This window comes from Doryrhamphus excisus, chromosome 18 (genome assembly GCF_030265055.1).
Source record: "Doryrhamphus excisus isolate RoL2022-K1 chromosome 18, RoL_Dexc_1.0, whole genome shotgun sequence".
Classification (NCBI taxonomy): Eukaryota; Metazoa; Chordata; class Actinopteri; order Syngnathiformes; family Syngnathidae; genus Doryrhamphus; species Doryrhamphus excisus.
The window spans coordinates 890,001-914,869 of NC_080483.1; the positions used below are offsets into that span (position 1 = coordinate 890,001).

At 35.9% G+C, this 24,869-nt stretch overlaps 1 protein-coding gene across 1 annotated transcript in view; it reads left to right on the top strand.

The window, feature by feature from the left end:
- fancd2 (FA complementation group D2) overlaps positions 1 to 23,776 on the top strand; it is a 39,829-nt gene extending 16,053 nt beyond the window's left edge. Inside the window, exons 29-44 of the mRNA XM_058055774.1 lie at positions 2,198 to 2,338; positions 2,453 to 2,569; positions 3,748 to 3,876; positions 3,939 to 4,057; positions 13,148 to 13,258; positions 13,348 to 13,478; positions 14,420 to 14,519; positions 14,685 to 14,807; positions 14,892 to 14,985; positions 18,800 to 18,871; positions 18,961 to 18,999; positions 19,077 to 19,151; positions 19,238 to 19,312; positions 21,795 to 21,941; positions 22,024 to 22,125; positions 23,556 to 23,776. Coding sequence (XP_057911757.1) covers positions 2,198 to 2,338; positions 2,453 to 2,569; positions 3,748 to 3,876; positions 3,939 to 4,057; positions 13,148 to 13,258; positions 13,348 to 13,478; positions 14,420 to 14,519; positions 14,685 to 14,807; positions 14,892 to 14,985; positions 18,800 to 18,871; positions 18,961 to 18,999; positions 19,077 to 19,151; positions 19,238 to 19,312; positions 21,795 to 21,941; positions 22,024 to 22,125; positions 23,556 to 23,651 — 1,671 coding nt within the window. The 3' untranslated portion in view covers positions 23,652 to 23,776. The remainder of the gene's footprint in view (positions 1 to 2,197; positions 2,339 to 2,452; positions 2,570 to 3,747; positions 3,877 to 3,938; positions 4,058 to 13,147; positions 13,259 to 13,347; positions 13,479 to 14,419; positions 14,520 to 14,684; positions 14,808 to 14,891; positions 14,986 to 18,799; positions 18,872 to 18,960; positions 19,000 to 19,076; positions 19,152 to 19,237; positions 19,313 to 21,794; positions 21,942 to 22,023; positions 22,126 to 23,555) is intronic.
- The last annotated feature ends 1,093 nt before the right edge of the window (positions 23,777 to 24,869 follow it).

Below are 24,869 nucleotides of genomic sequence, written 5' to 3' on the forward strand. Positions count from 1 at the left end.
ACGAGAGAAACCACGAACGCCAGCATGTACATATGAAAAACAGTGATTATTGCAAGCGATAAAAAGATATCTGAATACGACACAATTAAATACATAAATACAAATTCAATTGTTCGTGCGGATCTTATCTCTAAAACGCTTCACGAGCTTCACAACTCCAATTTATACCTTAAATTTACTTTACTTATCATATTCATCTTTAAGATACAAGTGTATTGATTTATTTCAAACAACAAGAGATTGCTTCTTTGATCGAGCAATACCGTAAGTTTACTTTCATAATTTATCGGTAAAGCTAGTGCCAAGAATATTGAACACATCTGAAAACACTAAGTCTATTCACTGAATCTTCCCTCTAAATGATACAAATATTTACTCCTTTACTTCAAAAGATTGTTTAATACTTACCTCATATTAATTACCAGTAATCCTCTAATTACCGTCCGTCGGTGGAAAAGCCGAAACGGTGTTAGCCCGAAAATCAAACAATACGCCGTTTACAGATTTCGCTAATGGTGGTATTGAAATCCTTAAGCAAATATTGATTCAGCTTTAAGCTGCTTTTGTATCGATATAAGCAGACCAAATTGGCTGGCGGGAGATGAAAAGGGCATCGTAGTAACCGGATTATCGTCATAACCGGGTATCGTACTAACCGTACTAACTAATTATATCATAAAAGACTAGAAATTTGCCGGGAAATGAAAATAGTATCATAATAAGCAGTACTATCGATATAACCGATATCGATATAACGAGACTTTACTGTATATTCGTTTTCATGCGTTCATTCACTTTCTATGTTAATACGCAACAAATCCTAAAATGGAAACATTAAATATTGTGGCTCATAAAGAAACAAACCAACCTTTAACCTGTCATTTCTCTCTTTCTCTACATAAAATACAGCTGCAAATGGTGATTAATCATGATTAATTTGAACAGCGATGAATCAGATGAATATCTCTACTTTACGTTACATTACTCTACTTTATTTTACTTTTATTTAACGCTACTTTTCAAATGGCGCTGGTGCTCAAAAACAAAAACAACTCATTTTGTCCCAAAACAAATGTTCTTTATCATGTCTAAAAGGTACCATATTTACATTTATAACACCCTTCTTTTATGTTACAAAAGCCTTTCACACTGAAGTTTCACTTTCTGTATACATTTAATAACTTAGATTACCCAGTTAACCCCCCTCTCCTCCAGGTGACACTTGGGAGAGTCCAATTAAGGTGATCAGCTTCTGGCCTGCACTCACATTGGGTGCGCCTCAATGCTTGTGCCCCGATCAATCACCTCAAAGAAAGGAGAAACTGATGAGAAATTAGGAACAAAAAAAATGTCTTCTAAATGAAAAAAACTAAACTAAAGTGGCAATTAAACAACTTAAATAGCAAACAAGTATAATTAAAGTACTAACCAGAATATACAGTAAACCTCGGATATATCGGATTCAATTGTTCCCACTGGTTTTGTCCGATATAAGCGAAATCCGTTATATGCGTATACCGGAAAATGTCCGTTTTACGCATATATGGGATTTATATCCGGTATATGCGTAAATGGGATTTTATCCGTTCTAAAAAGGCACTTCCTTGACTATGTTTCCAATGTACCTGGACGCGCAGGCAACGCTGCAAACGCTGCAAATGACGTCGTATAGCGGCCTGTCACGATTCGGATTCGAATCGGAGCGCCACGATGCGGCCATCCGATATATGCCAGGGAAATTTCATGGAAATGCATTGGAACGGGAAGTGGAGATTTTGTCCGAAATAGGCGAAATCCGTTATAAAAAATCCGATATATGCAATGAATTTTTATTGGAAAAATCGGTTCTTTTTTATTTGTCCGTTGTGAGCGAATTTCCGATATATCCGAGTCCGCTATATCCGAGGTTTACTGTATGTGTATATACACAAATAGGAACATGACAGTGTGTAGGTGGGGCATACACCTGATCAGTGAGGGATGATTGGCAGCTCCCTCACAATCACAATAGCATTTTAAAAGCTTCAATAACATGAATAATGTAATAAGTCAATAAGAAATGTACCAATATGAAATCAAATCCCCAAGAGATAAACGACACGCGGTGTTCCTGAATGCACCGCACCTCACTTTAAATAGAACTTAAATAGTGTCTGTGTCTGTCAGGACGCTTGATGAGACGTTCTTGTTGTTGCAGGAACCGGAGAAGGAGACCCGGCAGGGAGTCAACCTGCCGTCCTACAGGTCGTTTTTCAGGGAGCTGGACATGGAGGTGCTCAGCGTGCTCCAGTGCGGCTTGCTGTCTCGCTCCTTGCTGGACTCTGAGCTTCAAACCAAGGTGAGATGGTGGAGTCAGGTCAGGGTCCAATCCAGAGATTCATCCTCTTCACTTGGAATTGAACGGGTTTTGTGTGCACATGCACTTTGACCTTTTACGACCCCCCCCCCGTAGAAACGAGAAGAGGTTCTGTTGGGCTCAGCGGAGCTGATTTTCCTTCTGGAAGATATGCTTCGCAAGCTGGAGTTTTGTCTGACAGCCGCCCCGGCCAAGAGAGCGCCATTCCTCAAGGTACGCCGCCTGGGTGTTAAACTGAAGGCCAGAGGGCCAGATTTGGCCCACCATATCATTTTGTTCGGGTCGTGGGGGCAGCAGTCTCATTGTGGAAGCCCACACCTCATTTTATTTTTTTTATTATTATTTTATGTTTTATGTTTCATATGTCCATGTTTATAGATTTATTATTGTATTTTTAAAATATTTTTTTAATATTTTTTTTAAACTGTTTTTGTTATTTATAATGAAACAAATATTTGTATATATTTTATTTTCACTATTCATTTAAATATATTTACATTTAAAAAAAATAATGTAAAAAAATTTAAAAATTTAAATTTAAAATTTTTTTTAAATTAAAATCGTAATTTCCAGTTTTATTCTTGTAAAATATTTCCCTTTATCTTTGTAACATTTATTTTTTCCTCTGACATATTTTAACCTTATATTTATGACCTTATGATTTATGACTCATCATAATATTGTGCAACGACAATAAAGGAAGTCTATCTACCCCTCTACACCTATCTACATTTTTTAACTACTAAAATTACATTATTTTCCTGATAAATTTGTTTAGAATAGGACATTTTACTCTATTTCTATTTTATTCTTGCAAAATTTCAGTGTTTCCCCCCATATTAAGGACTTTTTTTCCTATAATATTACGACTTTATTCTTGTAGTATATTCATGCAGCATATTCACGTATATTGACACACTTGAACCGGCAGCACTCAGTCCAAATTAGTTAGCTTTGTATATAAAAATTATAAAAATATATTTAAAATTAATAGCAAAAAAATCTGAATTAAAAGTAAAGAAAAAATAGTGGAAACCTTTTTTTTTTTTTTTTTACAAATATACACAAATAAAATAAAAGTTGAAAATGTTTTTAAAAATTATTAAAATTATTAAAATATTATTATTAATATATACAAATTACCAAAATGATATATAAAATGAAATAAAAATGAAAATAAAGTCAGATTTAAAAACATAATAATGGAGAAAAAATTAATCTTTTCACAAATTGTGTAGTGTGTAACCAAAAAAAACAAAAAAACATTTTCACCTCTATAAAGATTGCAAAGATATAATTAAAAACAATAAAAATAATGCAAAATGTCTGACTGACCTCAAAGTAAAATCTATTTCATTAGTCAGACTTTCTTGCCATCTTTGTCCCGACAGGCCAGAGCCGACAGGAGCGTGGGTTTCTCCCACCTGCAGCAAAAGAGCCCCAAGGATGTGGCCACCTTCTGCGTCCAGCTGCTGCCCGCCCTCTGCTCGCACTTGGAGAACTGCCACAACCGCTTCCAGGTACGGGACGAGGGCCACGCCCATCTGTCTTTCAACTCTCACCCGCCCTTTTCCATCTTCAGACGGTGCTTTCCGAGAATGACGGCATGGTGGACGGGCCCGCCGTGGACGCTCAGGAGCATCAGCTGGTATCATCATGCTGCCACCTTCTCCTGCAGGTCCTCAACGCCGTCTTCAGCTGGTAGGTACAAGGCTGCTACGTCACATCGGGCGTTTGTCCACGATGAAGCAGCTGAGTGTATGCGTCCTTCTGACATGCTGCATGTTGGCCGTGCCGCTCATACAGTGATCCCTCATCCCGTCATGGCGGTTCATTGGTTCCACACCCAACCATGACAAAGCGTGAGAAGGAAGTTCCCATGAAGTAGGATTCCTTATTTACACATAGGATACTTTCACAATTTAAGCATAGAAAACCTGTTTACCACCTTCTAAATACAATTTTTAACATTATTAGAGCCCTCCACTCATGAAATAACACCCCTATAGTTACTTTTACATATCTATTACCTAATATAGTAGATATTATAAGAGAAAATAAGACATCAATGACATTTTAAAGGTCATTTTATTGCATTATTAGAGCCCCCCAGATATGAAATAGCACCCCTATAGTTACTTTTACATATCTATTACCTAATATAGTAGATATTATAAGAGAAAATAAGACATCAATGACCTTGTAAAGGTCATTTTATTGCATTATTAGAGCCCTCCAGATATGAAATAGCACCCCTATAGTTACTTTTACATATCTATTACCTAATATAGTAGATATTATAAGAGAAAATAAGACATCAATGACCTTGTAAAGGTCATTTTATTGCATTATTAGAGCCCTCCATATATGAAATAGCACCCCTATAGTTACTTTGATATATCTATTACCTAATATGGTAGATATTATAAGAGAAAATAAGACATCAATGACCTTTTAAAGGTCATTTCATCGCATTATTAGAGCCCTCCAGATATGAAATAGCACCCCTATAGTTACTTTGATATATCTATTACCTAATATGGTAGATATTATAAGAGAAAATAAGACATCAATGACATTTTAAAGGTCATTTTATTGCATTATTAGAGCCCTCCAGATATGAAATAGCACCCCTATAGTTACTTTGATATATCTATTACCTATGGTAGATATTATAAGAGAAAATAAGACATCAATGACCTTTTAAAGGTCATTTCATCGCATTATTAGAGCCCTCCAGATATGAAATAGCACCCCTATAGTTACTTTTACATATCTATTACCTAATATGGTAGATATTATAAGAGAAAATAAGACATTATTGACATTTTAAAGGTCATTTTATCGCATTATTAGAGCCCTCCATATATGAAATAGCACCCCTATAGTTACTTTGATATATCTATTACCTATGGTAGATATTATAAGAGAAAATAAGACATCAATGACCTTTTAAAGGTCATTTCATCGCATTATTAGAGCCCTCCAGATATGAAATAGCACCCCTATAGTTACTTTTACATATCTATTACCTAATATAGTAGATATTATAAGAGAAAATAAGACATCAATGACATTTTAAAGGTCATTTTATTGCATTATTAGAGCCCTCCAGATATGAAATAGCACCCCTATAGTTACTTTTACATATCTATTACCTAATATAGTAGATATTATAAGAGAAAATAAGACATCAATGACCTTGTAAAGGTCATTTTATTGCATTATTAGAGCCCTCCAGATATGAAATAGCACCCCTATAGTTACTTTTACATATCTATTACCTAATATGGTAGATATTATAAGAGAAAATAAGACATTAATGACATTTTAAAGGTCATTTTATCGCATTATTAGAGCCCTCCAGATATGACATAGCACCCCTATAGTTACTTTTACATATCTATTACCTAATATGGTAGATATTATAAGAGAAAATAAGACATCAATGACATTTTAAAGGTCATTTTATTGCATTATTAGAGCCCTCCAGATATGAAATAGCACCCCTATAGTTACTTTTACATATCTATTACCTAATATAGTAGATATTATAAGAGAAAATAAGACATCAATGACATTTTAAAGGTCATTTTATTGCATTATTAGAGCCCCCCACTCATGAAATAACACCCCTATAGTTACTTTTACATATGTATTTCCTAATATAGTAGATATTATAAGAGAAAATAAGACATCAATGACATTTTAAAGGTCATTTTATCGCATTATTAGAGCCCTCCAGATATGAAATAGCACCCCTATAGTTACTTTTACATATCTATTACCTAATATGGTAGATATTATAAGAGAAAATAAGACATCAATGACATTTTAAAGGTCATTTTATTGCATTATTAGAGCCCTCCAGATATGAAATAGCACCCCTATAGTTACTTTTACATATCTATTACCTAATATAGTAGATATTATAAGAGAAAATAAGACATCAATGACATTTTAAAGGTCATTTTATCGCATTATTAGAGCCCTCCAGATATGAAATAGCACCCCTATAGTTACTTTTACATATCTATTACCTAATATGGTAGATATTATAAGAGAAAATATCAAAATCAAATCAAATCAACTTTATTTATATAGCACTTTTCCTGCAAGGAGATGCGACACAAAGTGCTTTCCAGAATTAAAACAATTACCACAATTAAAAAGGAAAACAATGAAGAAGAAAGAAAGCCCCTCCTTCCCACCCTCCATACTAGACCCACACACACACACACACCCATCCACCCACCCACACACACACACACGCAAGCACACAATCACCCACATTAGGGAGACATGGCATGGTACTGAGGAACAAGGAAACGCCACCTTTGGGGCCGTCCACACTGGGAGAAGCTGCAGGCCGTGCCATCGGAGGACCAGCACCCGGGCCCTCCGACTCCGTTAGACGGGCGGACCCCCACATTAAAGGGAGGAACCCCCCAGCCGGCCGTGTCGAAGGGACCCAAGGATGGCACCCCCTCAGCATACCCAAACAGCCCCCAGTGTGGAGGACCCCCCTGAGGAAACACTGGAGCTGGAGCTAAAAACTAAGACCATAAAATAGGACTAAAAGATAAAACATAACACTGGAGTTAAAAACTGAAGATTAAGAGCATAAAATAGGACTAACAAGATAAAAACAAAACACTGAAGTTAAAAGGTGAAGAATAAGAACATAAAATAGGACTAAAAGGATGAAAACATAATAAAAGCTTAACAATATTAGTTAAAAGCCTGATTAAAAAGGTGCGTCTTTAATCTTCTTTTAAAAATATCAACAGTCTCCACAGTCCTGAGGCTCTCCGGCAGGCTGTTCCACAGGTGGGGGCCATAGTGGCTAAATGCTGCCTCACCGTGGGTTTTTGTTCTGGGTTTTGGTTTCGCTAAAAGGCCAGTGCCGGAGGACCGCAGGGACCGCGGGGGTTGATATGGTAAAAGCAGATCAGATAAATAAGAAGGGGCAAAGCCGTTAAGACATTTAAAAACCAGTAAGAGAATCTTAAAATCGATCCTGAAGCGGACGGGGAGCCAATGCAGCGACTTTAAAACCGGTGTAATGTGCTCCCGCCCTCTGGTCCTCGTCAGCACACGTGCGGCTGAGTTCTGTAATAATTGGAGATTTAAAATACTTTTTTTGGGAAGACCAGAGAGCAGGGCATTACAGTAATCTAAACGACAGGATATAAAAGCATGCATTAGCACCTCCGTGCTGGCCTGAGAGAGAAACGGGCGGACCCTGGCTATGTTCTTAAGGTGATAAAAACCTATTTTTGTTATATTTTTAATATGTGGGATAAAATTTAGCTCAGAGTCAAAAATCACGCCCAAATTTTTGACAGAGTCGGCTAGTTTAATATCCTGTAATTTTGGTAAAAGTTTCTCTCTCTGGCCTTCAGGACCTATGACTAAAACCTCAGTTTTGTCCTGGTTGAGCTGCAGGAAATTCTCTGCCATCCATGACTTAATGTCTACAATGCAGTTAAAAAGGGCATCAAGTGGCCCTGAGTCATCAGGAGACACGGCGATGTATAGCTGTGTATCATCAGCATAACTATGGAAGCTGATGCCGTGCCTCCTGATCACGTCCCCAAGGGGAAGCATGTACAGATTAAAAAGGAGTGGACCTAAGATTGAGCCTTGAGGAACCCCACATTCAATTTCATGGGTTCCTGAGGAACATGTATCCATACTTACATAAAAACATCGGCCTGTGAGATAAGAACAAAACCAGTTAAGAACAGTACCAGAGAGGCCGACCAGGTATCTAAGTCTATTTAATAAAATGTGATGGTCCACTGTATCAAAAGCAGAGCTTAGATCCAGTAGAACCAAGACTGTGAGGTTCTTGTTATCCAAATTCCACCTGATGTCGTTTAAAATCTTTACAAGTGCTGTCTCGGTACTGTGGTTCCTCCTAAAGCCAGACTGATGTTTCTCTAAAATGCTATTTCTGTTTAAAAAGTCATTAAGTTGGTAAAAAACCAGTTTTTCTAAAATTTTACTTAAAAACGGCAAGTTGGATACGGGTCGGTAATTATTAAGATTGTTGGGATCTAAATTGCTCTTCTTCAGAAGGGGCTTCACCACCGCCGTTTTGAAGGCGGTGGGGAAGACACCCGTCTGAAGAGAGCAATTCAAGATGTTTAAAAACTGCTCCTCAAAGAATCCATAAAGTGATTTTAAAAGTGATGTGGGAATTGGATCTAAAAGGCAGGTTGTTGGGTTTACTTGGGAGAAAACTCGACCAAGTGTCCTTGCATCAACCAGGGCAAAACTCTCCAGTCTCTCCTCAGGCAAGGACAACAGTCCAGGTGTGGTAACAGAAAAAACTTTCTGGGGTAACAGGCAGGATCTGATGTCCTTGATTTTAGTTCTGAAGTGGTCTGCAAAGTTTTCACAAAGATCGTCTGTTGGTGTCTTAAAAACTTTATTAAAATTTGTGCCTGTTAAAATATTAAAGGTGGAGAAGAGGAACCGGGGATTGTTTTTATGGTTGGAAATGAGTTGTGAGAAATGGGAAATTCGTGCCTTTTTTACTGTATTATTGTAGGTTTTGAGTTGTTGACATAAAATCTCGTAATGAACTGTCAATTTAGTTTTTCTCCATCTTCTCTCAGCACTCCTGCATTTTCTTTTCAGTTTATTGATCTCATCGTTATTTCTCCACGGGGGTGTAGGTTTCCTTTTTATTGTTTTTGTTACAAGTGGAGCTACTGAGTCCAGAGTTGACTTCAGTTTACTGTTAAAATTCTCAACGATAAAATCACAAGGTGCAGGTAAAATTTCAGCAGGAGTGCTCTGTAAAATCTCAATAAAATTTGCAGCCACTTCAGAAGTTAGATAGCGTCTCCTCACTGTTCTCACCGGGGCCTCCTCCTGGTTAAAACTGGTGATGCTAAAAAATACACAGTAGTGGTCGGACACAGCCAGGTCAACAACAGAGGACACACCGATGGACAGGCCATGGGTTATGACCAGGTCCAGGGTGTGTCCTCTGTTGTGAGTTGGCTGTGTGACGTGCTGCTTAAAATCAAGACAATTTAAAAGGTTTAAAAACTCTCTGGATATTGGATCCGAGGTGTCATCAACATGTAGATTAAAATCACCAGATAATAAAATCCTGTTATAAGAAGTGTGAATGATTGATAAAAATTCCGAGAAATCACTAATAAAAGAACTAGAGTGATGGGGTGGTCTGTATACAGTGACACAAAGAATCGGAGGGCTGCTAAAAGTAAAGGCATGGTGCTCAAATGACTTGTAACTGTTAAAATACACTCCATTTGAGGTCAGTGAGTCATTTGTGATGGATGCCGTCCAACCTCCTCTTTTACCCTCTCTAGTAGAATATAAAAAATTAAAATTTGGTGGGCAGGCCTCAGTGAGAACAACGGATGCGTCAGTACCAAGCCATGTCTCAGTTAAAAGAAGACAGTCTAACTTATTATCTAAAATCATATCATTCATTAAAAAGGTTCTATTTAAAAGAGAGCGGACATTAAAAAGTGCTACATTGATGGTGACAGGTGGCTTGTTGATCATGGAGGTGGGGTATGGGTGTCTATTGAGTGGTCGGAGGTTATGAGGGTTCACAGGGTGAGTATGGCGGTGTCTGATGTGTCGATATAGTGTAATGATTACTGGAATGGAAGTAGTGTTGATGTAAGTTTGAGGTCCAAGTCCAGTATTATGTGTATGGTAGTCAGAGGTAGAACTGAGTGAATAGGAGCATGGACCTGGGGGACATCAATCAGAGTGGGACAGAGCAACAGGTGTGGGTTTGGGGATGATACCATGTTGAAGGCCAAAAGTCAGGTTGGATGAGAGCATGCGGGCACCTCCTCTGTTAAGATGAAGCCCGTCGGGTCCAAAGAGGTGTCGTCTCTCCCAGAAAACATCAAAGTTGTTGATGAAGCCGACGTGGTGGGAGTTGCAGGCAGAGGAGAGCCAGGTGTTGAGACTCAGCAGACGGCTGAATCTGCCGATCCCTCTGCCGCAGGTGGGGGTGGGGCCAGAAATAAAAACAGTCACTTTGGACTGTGAAATGGAATTAAAAAGGTGTCTAAAGTCCTGTTTTAAAAGTTCGGACTGTTGCCTGGCGATGTCGTTCGTACCTGCGTGGATAATAATCCTTTTCGCCTGCGGATGAGAGTTCAGGATGTCTGGTATTTTCCCGGTTACGTCGGAAACGGTGGCTCCGGGGAACGACAAAGTTAACGCCTCCCTCATGCGGACATGCCTCACAATGGAGTCCCCGATGACCAGAGTTGTCGGAGCGGCCGCTCGGTCTTCAGGGGAACAGGCCAGCTCAGCCACCCCACCACCCAAACCAGGGCCCCGTGTGTGATTCCTCGCCAGGTGGGAAGAGCGGGACGAGTGGGACGAGTGGTGGCGCACCGCATCCCTCAAATAAGACATCAATGACATTTTAAAGGTCATTTTATTGCATTATTAGAGCCCTCCAGATATGAAATAGCACCCCTATAGTTACTTTTACATATCTATTACCTAATATAGTAGATATTATAAGAGAAAATAAGACATCAATGACATTTTAAAGGTCATTTTATCGCATTATTAGAGCCCTCCAGATATGAAATAGCACCCCTATAGTTACTTTTACATATCTATTACCTAATATGGTAGATATTATAAGAGAAAATAAGACATCAATGACATTTTAAAGGTCATTTTATTGCATTATTAGAGCCCTCCAGATATGAAATAGCACCCCTATAGTTACTTTTACATATCTATTACCTAATATGGTAGATATTATAAGAGAAAATAAGACATTAATGACATTTTAAAGGTCATTTTATTGCATTATTAGAGCCCTCCAGATATGAAATAGCACCCCTATAGTTACTTTGACACATCTATGACCTAATATGGTAGATATAATAAGAAAATAAGACATCAATGACCTTTTAAAGGTCATTTCATCGCATTATTAGAGCCCTCCAGATATGAAATAGCACCCCTATAGTTACTTTGATATATCTATTACCTAATATGGTAGATATTATAAGAGAAAATAAGACATCAATGACATTTTAAAGGTCATTTTATCGCATTATTAGAGCCCTCCATATATGAAATAGCACCCCTATAGTTACTTTGATATATCTATTACCTAATATGGTAGATATTATAAGAGAAAATAAGACATTAATGACATTTTAAAGGTCATTTTATCGCATTATTAGAGCCCTCCAGATATGAAATAGCACCCCTATAGTTACTTTGATATATCTATTACCTAATATGGTAGATATTATAAGAGAAAATAAGACATCAATGACATTTTAAAGGTCATTTTATTGCATTATTAGAGCCCTCCAGATATGAAATAGCACCCCTATAGTTACTTTTACATATCTATTACCTAATATGGTAGATATTATAAGAGAAAATAAGACATTATTGACATTTTAAAGGTCATTTTATCGCATTATTAGAGCCCTCCATATATGAAATAGCACCCCTATAGTTACTTTGATATATCTATTACCTATGGTAGATATTATAAGAGAAAATAAGACATCAATGACCTTTTAAAGGTCATTTCATCGCATTATTAGAGCCCTCCAGATATGAAATAGCACCCCTATAGTTACTTTTACATATCTATTACCTAATATAGTAGATATTATAAGAGAAAATAAGACATCAATGACCTTGTAAAGGTCATTTTATTGCATTAGAGCCCTCCAGATATGAAATAGCACCCCTATAGTTACTTTTACATATCTATTACCTAATATAGTAGATATTATAAGAGAAAATAAGACATCAATGACCTTGTAAAGGTCATTTTATTGCATTATTAGAGCCCTCCAGATATGAAATAGCACCCCTATAGTTACTTTGACACATCTATGACCTAATATGGTAGATATAATAAGACAATAAGACATCAATGACCTTTTAAAGGTCATTTCATCGCATTATTAGAGCCCTCCAGATATGAAATAGCACCCCTATAGTTACTTTGATATATCTATTACCTAATATGGTAGATATTATAAGAGAAAATAAGACATCAATGACATTTTAAAAGTCATTTTATCGCATTATTAGAGCCCTCCATATATGAAATAGCACCCCTATAGTTACTTTGATATATCTATTACCTAATATGGTAGATATTATAAGAGAAAATAAGACATCAATGACCTTGTAAAGGTCATTTTATTGCATTATTAGAGCCCTCCAGATATGAAATAGCACCCCTATAGTTACTTTTACATATCTATTACCTAATATAGTAGATATTATAAGAGAAAATAAGACATCAATGACATTTTAAAGGTCATTTCATCGCATTATTAGAGCCCTCCAGATATGAAATAGCACCCCTATAGTTACTTTTACATATCTATTACCTAATATAGTAGATATTATAAGAGAAAATAAGACATCAATGACCTTGTAAAGGTCATTTTATTGCATTATTAGAGCCCTCCAGATATGAAATAGCACCCCTATAGTTACTTTTACATATCTATTACCTAATATGGTAGATATTATAAGAGAAAATAAGACATTAATGACATTTTAAAGGTCATTTCATCGCATTATTAGAGCCCTCCAGATATGAAATAGCACCCCTATAGTTACTTTGACACATCTATGACCTAATATGGTAGATATAATAATAAAATAAGACATCAATGACCTTTTAAAGGTCTTCAGCTGGTAGGTAGAAGGCTGCTACGTCACATCGGGCGTTTGTCCACGATGAAGCAGCTGAGCGTATGCGTCCTTCTGACACGTCAGGTCTGGATTCAGCCAGCCGCGCCATCGGAGCTTACTGAAGAAGGCTCTGGGTGTTTTGGCAGGACGTCTGAAAGATGGAGGAGATGAGCTGAACCTGGAGCTGGTTGTCAAGTAAGAAGACTTCCAAATAATATCCCATATAACCGATATGCTTATATTGTCCGTTCAGTGGACACACGGCTGATCTTGTTTGTGGACAGATCCAGCGTGGAGTACCTGCTGAACTTCCGCAGCACCATTCCCAATCTCAGCTCGGCTCTGTGCCTGTGTCAGCTTCTGTCCGCCGTGTCGGAGAAAGGGGGGAACCCTGCCGCATACAGGGAAGCGACGGGTGGGTCCTCACACTTTTCGGCAGCGCTCAGTCCAAATCAGTCAGCTTTGTATATAAAAATTACAAAAATATATTTAAAATTAATAGCAAAAAAGTCTGAATTAAAAGTAAAGAAAAAATATTTGAAACCTTTGAAAGTTGAAAATGTTTTTAAAAAATATTAAAATAATTATTATTAATATATAAAAATTAACAAAATTATATATAAAATAAAAATAAAGTCAGATTTAAAACATAATAATGGAGGAAAAAAAAATCTCATCACAAATTGTGTAGATATAACCTAAAAAAACATTTTCACCTCTATGAAGATTGCAAAGATATATTTAAAAACAATAAAAATAATGCAAAATGTCTGACTGACCTCACACTTTTTAGCCATGATACAGTATTACCCCCCCCCCCCCCCCCCCCCGCTCCCACTTTAGTGTCAATTGTTGTTTTGTGGATTTAGCTTCAACAACTTTATTCTTGTAGTATATTCATGCAGCATATTCACGTATATTGACACATTTGAACCGGCAGTGCTCAGTCCAAATCAGTCAGCTTTGTATATAAAAATTACAAAAATATATTTAAAAATAATAGCAAAAAAGTCTGAATTAAAAGTAAAGAAAAAATATTTGAAACCTTTGAAAATGTTTTTTAAAAATATTAAAATAATTATTATTAATATATAGAAATTAACAAAATTATATATAAAATAAAAATAAAGTCAGATTTAAAAAAATAATAATGGAGAAAAAAAAAATCTCATCACAAATTGTGTAGATATAACCTAAAAAACATTTTCACCTCTATGAAGATTGCAAAGATATATTTAAAAACAATAAAAATAATGCAAAATGTCTGACTGACCTCACACTTTTTAGCCATGATACAGTATACCCCCCCCCCCCCCTGCTCCCACTTTAGTGTCAATTGTTGTTTTGTGGATTTAGCTTCGCTCGCTCTGAGCTTCTTGAGGCAGCCATGGCTGACGGTCGACGGAGAGAAGCAACGAGGGACCAAATTCAATGAAGCACTTCAGACTGTCCTAAGGTTAACACAATCAATCTTTTTTATTACCGAATTTTTGTTTTTAATCTATCACAAAGGTTTGCATTTGAATTTAGTTGAAATATGAACTTTTGATGTTTTTATAAACCTGAACACCAGCAACGTATTTATAAATATCCCAATAAAACGTCGTTTTCCCTTCTGCAGCATCTACCTGAGGAATATTGACGATGTTTTAAAGGCAGTGGAGGAAATCGCCAATGAAGGCTTCCCTCAGATTATCAATGCATCCAAAGATGAGAGTTCTGCCGCTTGGCCGACCCTGAGCAGGTAAACCCATCGTCGTCATCATCATCATTGTTGTGTCTCTCTTGGATTCTGTCTCATATTCCGTCATCCTTCCTTTTCCTAAAGGCAGACCTTCCTGGTATTCTATAAAGTCCTGATGACCGAGCTGGAAAAATCAATCCGAAGGATTCCATCGGGCAAAAGCAGCGACAGCAGTGAGGTCTGCCACTAGGTGTCACCCTAAACAAACTAACCAGACATGCTGCGTGTCGGCCGTGCCGCTCATACAGTGATCCCTCATCCCGTCATGGCGGTTCATTGGTTCCACACCCAACCGTGACAAACCGTGATAAGGAAGTTCCCATGATATTTACATATGGGATACTTTCACAATTTAAGCATAGAAAACCTGTTCACCTTCTTCTAAATACACTTTTTAACATTATTAGAGCCCTCCAGATATGAAATAACACCCCTATAGTTACTTTTACATATCTATTACCCAATATAGTAGATATTATAAGACAAAATAAGACATTAATGACCTTTTATAGGTCATTGTATTGCATTATTAGAGCCCTCCAGATATGAAATAGCACCCCTATAGTTACTTTTACATATCTATTACCTAATATAGTAGATATTATAAGAGAAAATAAGTCATCAATGACCTTTTAAAGGCCATTTTATCGCATTATTAGAGCCCTCCAGATATGAAATAGCACCCCTATAGTTACTTTTACATATCTATTACCTAATATAGTAGATATTATAAGACAAAATAAGACATTAATGACCTTTTATAGGTCATTTTATTGCATTATTAGAGCCCTCCAGATATGAAATAGCACCCCTATAGTTACTTTTACATATCTATTACCTAATATAGTAGATATTATAAGAGAAAATAAGACATTAATGACCTTTTAAAGGTCATTTTTTTGCATTATTAGAGCCCTCCAGATATGAAATAGCACCCCTATAGTTACTTTTACATATCTATTACCTCATATAGTAGATATTATAAGACAAAATAAGACATTAATGACCTTTTATAGGTCATTGTATTGCATTATTAGAGCCCTCCAGATATGAAATAGCACCCCTATAGTTACTTTTACATATCTATTACCTAATATAGTAGATATTATAAGAGAAAATAAGTCATCAATGACCTTTTAAAGGCCATTTTATCGCATTATTAGAGCCCTCCAGATATGAAATAGCACCCCTATAGTTACTTTTACATATCTATTACCTAATATAGTACATATTATAAGACAAAATAAGACATTAATGACCTTTTATAGGTCATTTTATTGCATTATTAGAGCCCTCCAGATATGAAATAGCACCCCTATAGTTACTTTTACATATCTATTACCTAATATAGTAGATATTATAAGAGAAAATAAGACATTAATGACCTTTTAAAGGTCATTTTTTTGCATTATTAGAGCCCTCCGGATATAAAATAGCACCCCTATAGTTACTTTTACATATCTATTACCTAATATAGTAGATATTATAAGAGAAAATAAGACATCAATGACCTTTTAAAGGTCTTTTTATTGCATTATTAGAGCCCTCCAGATATGAAATAGCACCCCTATAGTTACTTTTACATATCTATTACCTAATATAGTAGATATTATAAGAGAAAATAAGACATCAATGACCTTTTAAAGGTCATTTTATTGCATTATTAGAGCCCTCCAGATATGAAATAGCACCCCTATAGTTACTTTTACATATCTATTACCTAATATAGTAGATATTATAAGAGAAAATAAGACATCAATGACCTTTTAAAGGTCATTTTATTGCATTATTAGAGCCCTCCAGATATGAAATAGCACCCCTATAGTTACTTTTACATATTTATTACCTAATATAGTAGATATTATAAGAGAAAATAAGACATCAATGACCTTTTAAAGGTCATTTTATTGCATTATTAGAGCCCTCCAGATATGAAATAGCACCCCTATAGTTACTTTTTCATATCTATTACCTAATATGGTAGATATTATAAGAGAAAATAAGACATCAATGACCTTTTAAAGGTCATTTCATCGCATTATTAGAGCCCTCCAGATATGAAATAGCACCCCTATAGTTACTTTTACATATCTATTACCTAATATAGTAGATATTATAAGAGAAAATAAGACATTAATGACCTTTTATAGGTCATTTTATTGCATTATTAGAGCCCTCCAGATATGAAATAGCACCCCTATAGTTACTTTTACATATCTATTACCTAACATAGTTGATATTATAAGAGAAAATAAGACATTAATGACCTTTTAAAGGTCATTTTATCGCATTATTAGAGCCCTCCAGATATGAAATAGCACCCCTATAGTTACTTTTACATATCTATTACCTAACATAGTAGATATTATAAGAGAAAATAAGACATCAATGACCTTGTAAAGGTCATTTTATTGCATTATTAGAGCCCTCTAGATATGAAATAGCACCCCTATAGTTACTTTTTCATATCTATTACCTAATATAGTAGATGTTATAAGAGAAAATAAGACATCAATGACCCTTTAAAGGTCATTTTATCGCATTATTAGAGCCCTCCAGATATGAAATAGCACCCCTATAGTTACTTTTACATATCTATTACCTAATATAGTAGATATTATAAGACAAAATAAGACATTAATGACCTTTTATAGGTCATTTTATTGCATTATTAGAGCCCTCCAGATATGAAATAGCACCCCTATAGTTACTTTTACATATCTATTACCTAATATAGTAGATATTATAAGAGAAAATAAGACATCAATGACCTTTTAAAGGTCATTTTATTGCATTATTAGAGCCCTCCGGACATAAAATAGCACCCCTATAGTTACTTTTACATATCTATTACCTAATATAGTAGATATTATAAGAGAAAATAAGACATTAGTGACCTTTTAAAGGTCTTTTTATTGCATTATTAGAGCCCTCCAGATATGAAATAGCACCCCTATAGTTACTTTTACATATCTATTACCTAATATAGTAGATATTATAAGAGAAAATAAGACATCAATGACCTTTTAAAGGTCATTTTATTGCATTATTAGAGCCCTCCAGATATGAAATAGCACCCCTATAGTTACTTTTACATATCTATTACCTATTATAGTAGCTATTATAAGAGAAAATAAGACATTAATGACCTTTTAAAGGTCATTTTATGGCATTATTAGAGCCCTCCAGATATGAAATAGCACCCCTATAGTTACTTTTACATATCTATTACCTATTATAGTAGATATTATAAGAGAAAATAAGACATCAATGACCTTTTAAAGGTCATTTTATCGCATTATTAGAGCCCTCCAGATATGAAATAGCACCCCTATAGTTACCTTTACATATCTATTACCTAATATAGTAAATATTATAAGACAAAATAAGACATTAATGACCTTTTATAGGTCATTTTATTGCATTATTAGAGCCCCCCAGATATGAAATAGCACCCCTATAGTTACTTTTACATATCTATTACCTATTATAGTAGATATTATAAGAGAAAATAAGACATTAATGACCTTTTAAATTTCATTTTATCGCATTATTAGAGCCCCCCAGATATGAAATAGCACCCCTATAGTTACTTTTACATATCTATTACCTAATATATTATATATTATAAAACAAAATAAGACATTAATGACCTTTTAAAGGTCATTTTATTGCATTATTAGAGCCCTCCAGATATGAAATAGCACCCCTATAGTTACTTTTACATATCTATTACCTAATATATTATATATTATAAGACAAAATAAGACATTAATCACCTTTTAAAGGTCATTTTATCGCATTATTAGAGCCCTCCAGGTATGAAATAGCACCCCTATAGTTACTTTTACATATCTATTACCTAATGTAGTAGATATTATAAGAGAAAATAAGACATTAATGACCTTTTAAAGGTCATTTTATCGCATTATTAGAGCCCTCCAGATATGAAATAGCACCCCTACGTTCCGTGTGTGTCCTCCCATCTTCAGGCTCAGACGGAGAAGCTGCTGACATGGAACCTGGCAGTGCGGGACTTTCACATCCTGGTCAACCTCGTCAAGGTGTCTTCATCCGTTGGCTCTTCCCACGTTCCTTTTTATGACTTTTATTGCACTTTATCGTCTCAACTGAAGCTCACTCTGCCGTGCAGGTGTTTGATTCCAGGCCTGTGGTCAACGTGTGCCTTAAGGTACCTTTTCCTCTGCACGCCGAGGTGTGTTTGTACTTTGAACCCAATCACACCTTCTTTATCTTTATGGCTTCAAGTATGGACGCCTTTTCCTGGAGACTTTCCTGAAGTTGGGGATGCCGCTCCTGGACTTGAGCTTTAAAAGACACAAGGTGAGGCACCGTGAAAGGCGTGGGGTGCGTCCAGCACAGCATGAAGCATCCCTGACGCAACCACCATGCTGCGTTTCTCCTCTCAGGAGGACGTCCAGAACCTGTTGAAGACCTTCCAGCTCAGCACCCGCCAGCTCCACCACATGTGTGGACACTCCAAGGTTGCTGCCCATTTCACACAAACACACACTCCCTTTAGTCTGCAGCAGATCATTTTCTCTTTATATGTCTATTTTAGGTAATAGGACTGTGAGGGTGACTATAGGGGTGTTATTCCATGTCTACAGGGCTCTAATAATGTTAAAAAGCGTATTTAGAAGGCTGTAAACAGGTTTTTTATGTCTTATTTTCTCTTATTATGTCTACTATATTGGGTAACAGGACGGTAAAGGTGACTATAGGGGTGTTATTCCATGTCTACAGGGCTCTAATAATGTTAAAAATTGTATTTAGAAGGCTGTAAACAGGTTTTCTCTGTCTTATTTTCTCTTATTATGTCTACTATATTGGGTAACAGGACGGTAAAGGTGACTATAGGGGTGTTATTTCATGTCTACAGGGCTCTAATAATGTTAAAAAGCGTACTTAGAAGGCTGTAAACAGGTTTTCTATGTCTTATTTTCTCTTTATGTGTCTACTATATTAGGTAACAGGACGGTAAAGGTGACTATAGGGTTGTTAATTAATGTCTACAGAGCTCTAATAATGCGAAAAAAGCGTATTTAGAAGGCTGTAAACAGTGTTTTTTATGTCTTATTTTCTCTTATTATGTCTACTATATTGGGTAATAGGACTGTAAGGGTGACTATAGGGGTGTTATTTCATGGATACAGGGCTCTAATAATGCAAAAAAAAAGCGTATTTAGAAGGCTGTAAACAGGTTTTTTTATGTCTTATTCTCACTTTTTATGTCTATTTTGGGGAATAGGACTGTAAGGGTGACTATAGGGGTGTTATTTAATGTCTACAGGGCTCTAATGTTAAAAAGCGTATTTAGAAGGCTGTAAACAGGTTTTTTTATGTCTTATTTTCTCTTTTTATGTCTATGTTAGGTAATAGGACTGTAAGGGTGACTATAGGGGTGTTATTTCATGTCTACCGGGCTCTAATAATGTTAAAAAGCGTACTTAGAAGGCTGTAAACAGGTTTTCTATGTCTTATTTTCTCTTTTTATGTCTACTATATTGGGTAACAGGACGGTAAAGGTGACTATAGGGGTGTTATTTCATGTCTACCGGGCTCTAATAATGTTAAAAAGCGTACTTAGAAGGCTGTAAACAGGTTTTCTATGTCTTATTTTCTCTTTATGTGTCTACTATATTAGGTAACAGGACGGTAAAGGTGACTATAGGGGTGTTATTTCATGTCTACAGGGCTCTAATAATGTTAAAAAGCGTATTTAGAAGGCTGTAAACAGGTTTTTTATGTCTTATTCTCTCTTTTTATGTCTACTATATTGGGTAGCAGGACGGTAAAGGTGACTATAGGGGTGTTATTTCATGTCTACAGGGCTCTAATAATGCGAAAAAGCGTATTTAGAAGGCTGTAAACAGGTTTTTTTATGTCTTATTCTCTCTTTTTATGTCTACTTTATTGGGTAACAGGACGGTAAAGGTGACTATAGGGTTGTTAATTAATGTCTACAGAGCTCTAATAATGCTAAAAAGCGTATTTAGTAGGCTGTAAACAGGTTTTTTATGTCTTATTTTCTCTTTTTATGTCTATTTTAGGTAATAGGACTGTAAGGGTGACTATAGGGGTGTTATTTAATGTCTACAGGGCTCTAATGTTAAAAAGCGTATTTAGAAGGCTGTAAACAGGTTTTCTATGTCTTATTTTCTCTTTTTATGTCTACTATATTGGGTAATAGGACTGTAAGGGTGACTATAGGGGTGTTATTTCATGTTTACAGGGCTCTAATAATGCTAAAAAAGCGTATTTAGAAGGCTGTAAACAGGTTTTTTTATGTCTTAGTTTCTCTTTTTATGTCTATTTTAGGTAATAGGACTGTAAGGGTGACTATAGGGGTGTTATTTCATGCCTACCGGGCTCTAATAATGTTAAAGCGTATTTAGAAGGCTGTAAACAGGTTTTTTATGTCTTATTTTCTCTTTTTATGTCTACTATATTGGGTAATAGGACTGTAAGGCTGACTATAGGGGTGTTATTTCATGTTTACAGGGCTCTAATAATGTTAAAAAGCATATTTAGAAGGCTATAAGTAGGTTTTCTATGTATTATTTTCCACCTTATATGTCTACTTTATTGAGTAACAGGACGGTAAATGTGACTATAGGGGTGTTATTTCATGTCTACAGGGCTCTAATGTTAAATTTTTTTAGAAGGCTTTAAACAGGTTTTGTATGTCTTATTTTCTCTTTTTATGTCTACTATATTGGGTAATAGGACTGTAAGGCTGACTATAGGGGTGTTATTTCATGGATACAGGGCTCTAATAATGCTAAAAAAGCGTATTTAGAAGGCTGTAAACAGGTTTTCTATGTCTTATTCTCTCTTTATATGTCTATTTTGGGGAATAGGACTGTAATGGTGACTATAGGGGTGTTATTTCATGTCTACCGGGCTCTAATAATGTGAATGTGAATGAAACGTAACCGAGTGGCTTTGTCATGGATGGCTCAGATTCACCAGGATACCAGCTTGACCAACCACGTGCCGGCCGTGAAGAAGAGCCTGGAGCTGTTTGTGTACAGGGTGAAGGCCATGCTCACCCTCCACAACTGCCAGGGCGCCTTTTGGATGGGCAACCTCAAGAACCGCAACCTGAAGGTATTCACCTCGGACATGTGTGCCCGGATTAATCCTCCAGACGTGCATACGGTCTGCTGAGTAAGGTTCATGTGCTCTGCAGGGTGAGGAGATTCTTTCTCAAAGGTCACAAGAAAGTGAGGAGGATGAGGAGGAACGGGAGGAAGACGAGCAGCCGCCTCCACAGGACCAATCAGAGGAGGAGGTAATGGACACTATTTAGACATCTTGGTGTGGTAGTCATCCAGCTACCGAGGCTACCAGGAAGTTAGCCGGACCTGAGAAAAATTGCATCATGAAAAAAATAGCTGGAATTTTACGCCAATAAAGTCAAAATATTGAGAGAAAAATGTCCTCTTGTAAAGAGACGAAAATATGCAATTTTATAAAAATAAAACTTGTAATATTATGAAGAATAATAAGATGATTTTTTTGTTGCTTTGACTGGAAATAATACAGCAAAAATATGTTTTTAATTTATAATATAAAAAACAAAACAACAAAAAGGTATCGTTTTTGGACAGGTAGGTGATGGGAAAAAGGTCCAATGTGAGGAGAATGAAGTCCAAATATTACGGTAATAAAATCATAACTAGGACAAGAAAAATGACAAAGCTAAAACGGTAGGGAAAAAAAATGAATACATTATTTTAAAAAGTTGTAATTCTACGAGAACAAACTCAAAATGTTAAGGGAAAATATCAATTAAATTTTACAAGAAAAAATTTGTAATAAAAACTTGTAATATTATGAAGAATAATAAGATGATTTTTGTTGCATTGACTTGAAATATTACAGCAAAAAATATGTTTTTAATTCATGATATGAAAAACAAAACAACAAAAAGGTATCGTTTTTGGACAGTTTAGATGACAGGAAAAAGGTCCGATGTGACAAGAATGAAGTCCAAATATTACGGTAATAAAATCATAATTAGGACAAGAAAAATGAAGTTAAAATGGTAGGGAAAAAAGCTGAATAAATGATTTTTAAAAGTTTTAAAATTCTATGAGAACAAACTCAAAATGTTAAAGAGAAAAATATCCTCTTCTACAAAGAAGAAAAATATAAATTACATTTTACAAGAATAAACTTACTATGTTTATTTTATGAGGATACTATGAGGAATAATAATGTGATTTTTAGTTGCAAGCAAAAAATTATTAAGTCATATTTAAAAAAAAGCAGTCATTTTTGGACAAGACTTTGCGGAGAAAGTTCTAAGAATAAAGCCACAACTAAAGAAAATTCAAAAGAAAAAAGTTAAAATAGTTGAAATGACTTTTAAATGGAAAAAATAGCTATAATTTTACAAGAATAGTCAAAATGGAAAAAAGAGAAAAAAGTTATATTCACAATTTTACACAAAAATACTCATGTGGAAAAGTATTTTAGTCACATGAAGTTTAAAAAAAATTTAAAAAAGGGGAAAAATGAGCAAAGAGGGAAGTTGATACTAATAAGCCTTTCCACCTCACAAAGCTGAAATGAATTTTATTTTATTGATTTTATTATTTTTTAACAGGGCGACTTGCCTGATGAGACCCACACCCGGTCCTTCTCGTTGAAGGAGATTTGCCTTCACGGTGCGTTATGCAAACGGCTTCATAACGGCAGTTGTGTTTTCCCCCTCAGGGTCGAGACGGCGACAGCGATGGCGAGGCGAAAAGGAAGCTTGGCAGCGAGGGGAATGACCTGCAGGAGGACACGGGTGACTCTGATGATTCTTAGGGTGTGCTTCCACAATTCTGGAATTCTGCTTTTATGCTTGAGTCCAATCCCAAATACAAGTTTCTTTACTGACATGTTTGCTACCAGAATATTGACGTGTTTTCTCATTTGAATGAATCTCCACATGGACTGTATACTGAAAAAAAACACAATACTGATGTACTAGTGCAGTAATAAATGGAAACATCTTTATTTTGAAAATTACATTTTAATATTATTTTTTAAGTGTGAACGATAACGATTAGAACGCTATGAGGGAATTATGATTCCCTTAATATTAAAAATAGCTCAGAAAAACAATAATTTAAAAAAAAAAACACTCCAATAAGGTGGGATGACCACCTACTCACCTGATAATGCAGGTGAGCGACTCAAACGCTCCTTTTTTCTCCTGCCTCCTTCCCCAGAGCTCAATTGTAAACAAACATTCACTTTAACAAGCTAGGTATATTAAATACTCCTCAATCTGGGAAAAAAATCCCCATCAAGTTTACAAAATACCATATCAAACCGTATGAAAAATCAGCATCATGGCCGTTGAAAAGTGCAAAACCTTTGCCGGAGACCTCCATGGCGTCACACCGGCTGCTCGGCGTGTGTGCCCGAATGCAATGCACCTTCCTGGGCCGCAGCAGGTGGCTCCCTCCCCTTGTATTCTGGGTCTCCTGACCTCCGTATCACGGCACCCCAGATGCTCTGAGCTTGTGGCCAGATACAGTGCACCTTGCTGGGCCACTCCAGGTGTCATCCCCTCCCTCTATACTCTGGTTCTCCTGATAGTCGTAATGTAGTAGTAATGTCATGGTATTTGATTAGGACAAACCAACAGGTACTCTTGGTTAAAGTGTACCTGTATCTACACCTCCAGGTGTGCACAAACTACATAATAAATATTTTTTTTATTTATGTCTATTTATCAGTTCCCTTCTGATTATTTAAAATTTTTGTGTTTTGTTGTGTTTAAATATATTGTACACACTCCCAAAACCTATTAGTTTTGCTTTTCTGTATTTACTTTTCACTACAGTATTTTTGCTTAAACCATTGTAGGCAACAAAAAGGGTCACATAAAGGTAAGATTGTGGAAATTAATCTGTTGTGTTGGAGCAATTACAGTATAAATATCCCATTTTATTTTTAAAAGTATTGGTATAATAGCAATACCGAATCTACATTGACTTGTAGTAACCCCGCCCACCTATATATGACAGATGCCGT